This window comes from Fulmarus glacialis, unplaced genomic scaffold, assembly GCF_000690835.1.
Source record: "Fulmarus glacialis isolate BGI_N327 unplaced genomic scaffold, ASM69083v1 scaffold22158, whole genome shotgun sequence".
In the NCBI taxonomy this organism is placed as follows: domain Eukaryota; kingdom Metazoa; phylum Chordata; class Aves; order Procellariiformes; family Procellariidae; genus Fulmarus; species Fulmarus glacialis.
Window position 1 is genome coordinate 31,694 of NW_009227869.1, and position 524 is coordinate 32,217.

Here is a 524-nt window from a genome sequence, read left to right on the forward strand (position 1 = left end):
CCCCCCCGGAACGAGGGCGGGGGGTCCCGGGGGGCGGGGGTCTCGCCTCCTCCTCCTCTTGTCTTTTGTATCAGTGGTGCAACTTCGTTTGTGCTGGAAGCTTATTAGCAGCCTATTAAGCCTGTAACATAGCCACAATAACCCCCTCACCCCATACCATGGGGCACCCTGACCCTGCTGGAAACCTGCAGTGGGTGACAGTGGCACCCGGGACAGCCTGGGGTGAGGGGACGGTGCCTGGGCAGATGGGCACAGGGCAGAACAGGGAGCAACATGTCCCACGGCGGGACAGCGAAACCCTGGAGGTTTTGGTGACTATGGCCATGGCAGGTGCAGGGGAACATGGGGGAGCACGGGGCTCCGGTGGCATGGTTGGAAAGCTGCAGCCGGTGCCTTCTCTTGCTTTTGAACTCTTGGGGATGCTGAAATCCTGGCAGAGTTGTATTTGTCACCAGTGGGATCCCAGCCGGAGCTGTGGGATGGGACCTGGTACCAGCAGCGCCTGGTGCCTTTGCGGCTGGAAG

At 61.3% G+C, this 524-nt stretch overlaps 1 protein-coding gene across 1 annotated transcript in view; it reads left to right on the top strand.

The window, feature by feature from the left end:
* Positions 1-524, top strand: part of FADS6 (fatty acid desaturase 6) — a 5,006-nt gene that overhangs the window by 367 nt on the left and 4,115 nt on the right. Inside the window, 1 exon segment of the mRNA XM_009583305.1 lies at positions 192-330. Within this exon segment, the coding sequence (XP_009581600.1) occupies positions 192-330 (139 nt within the window).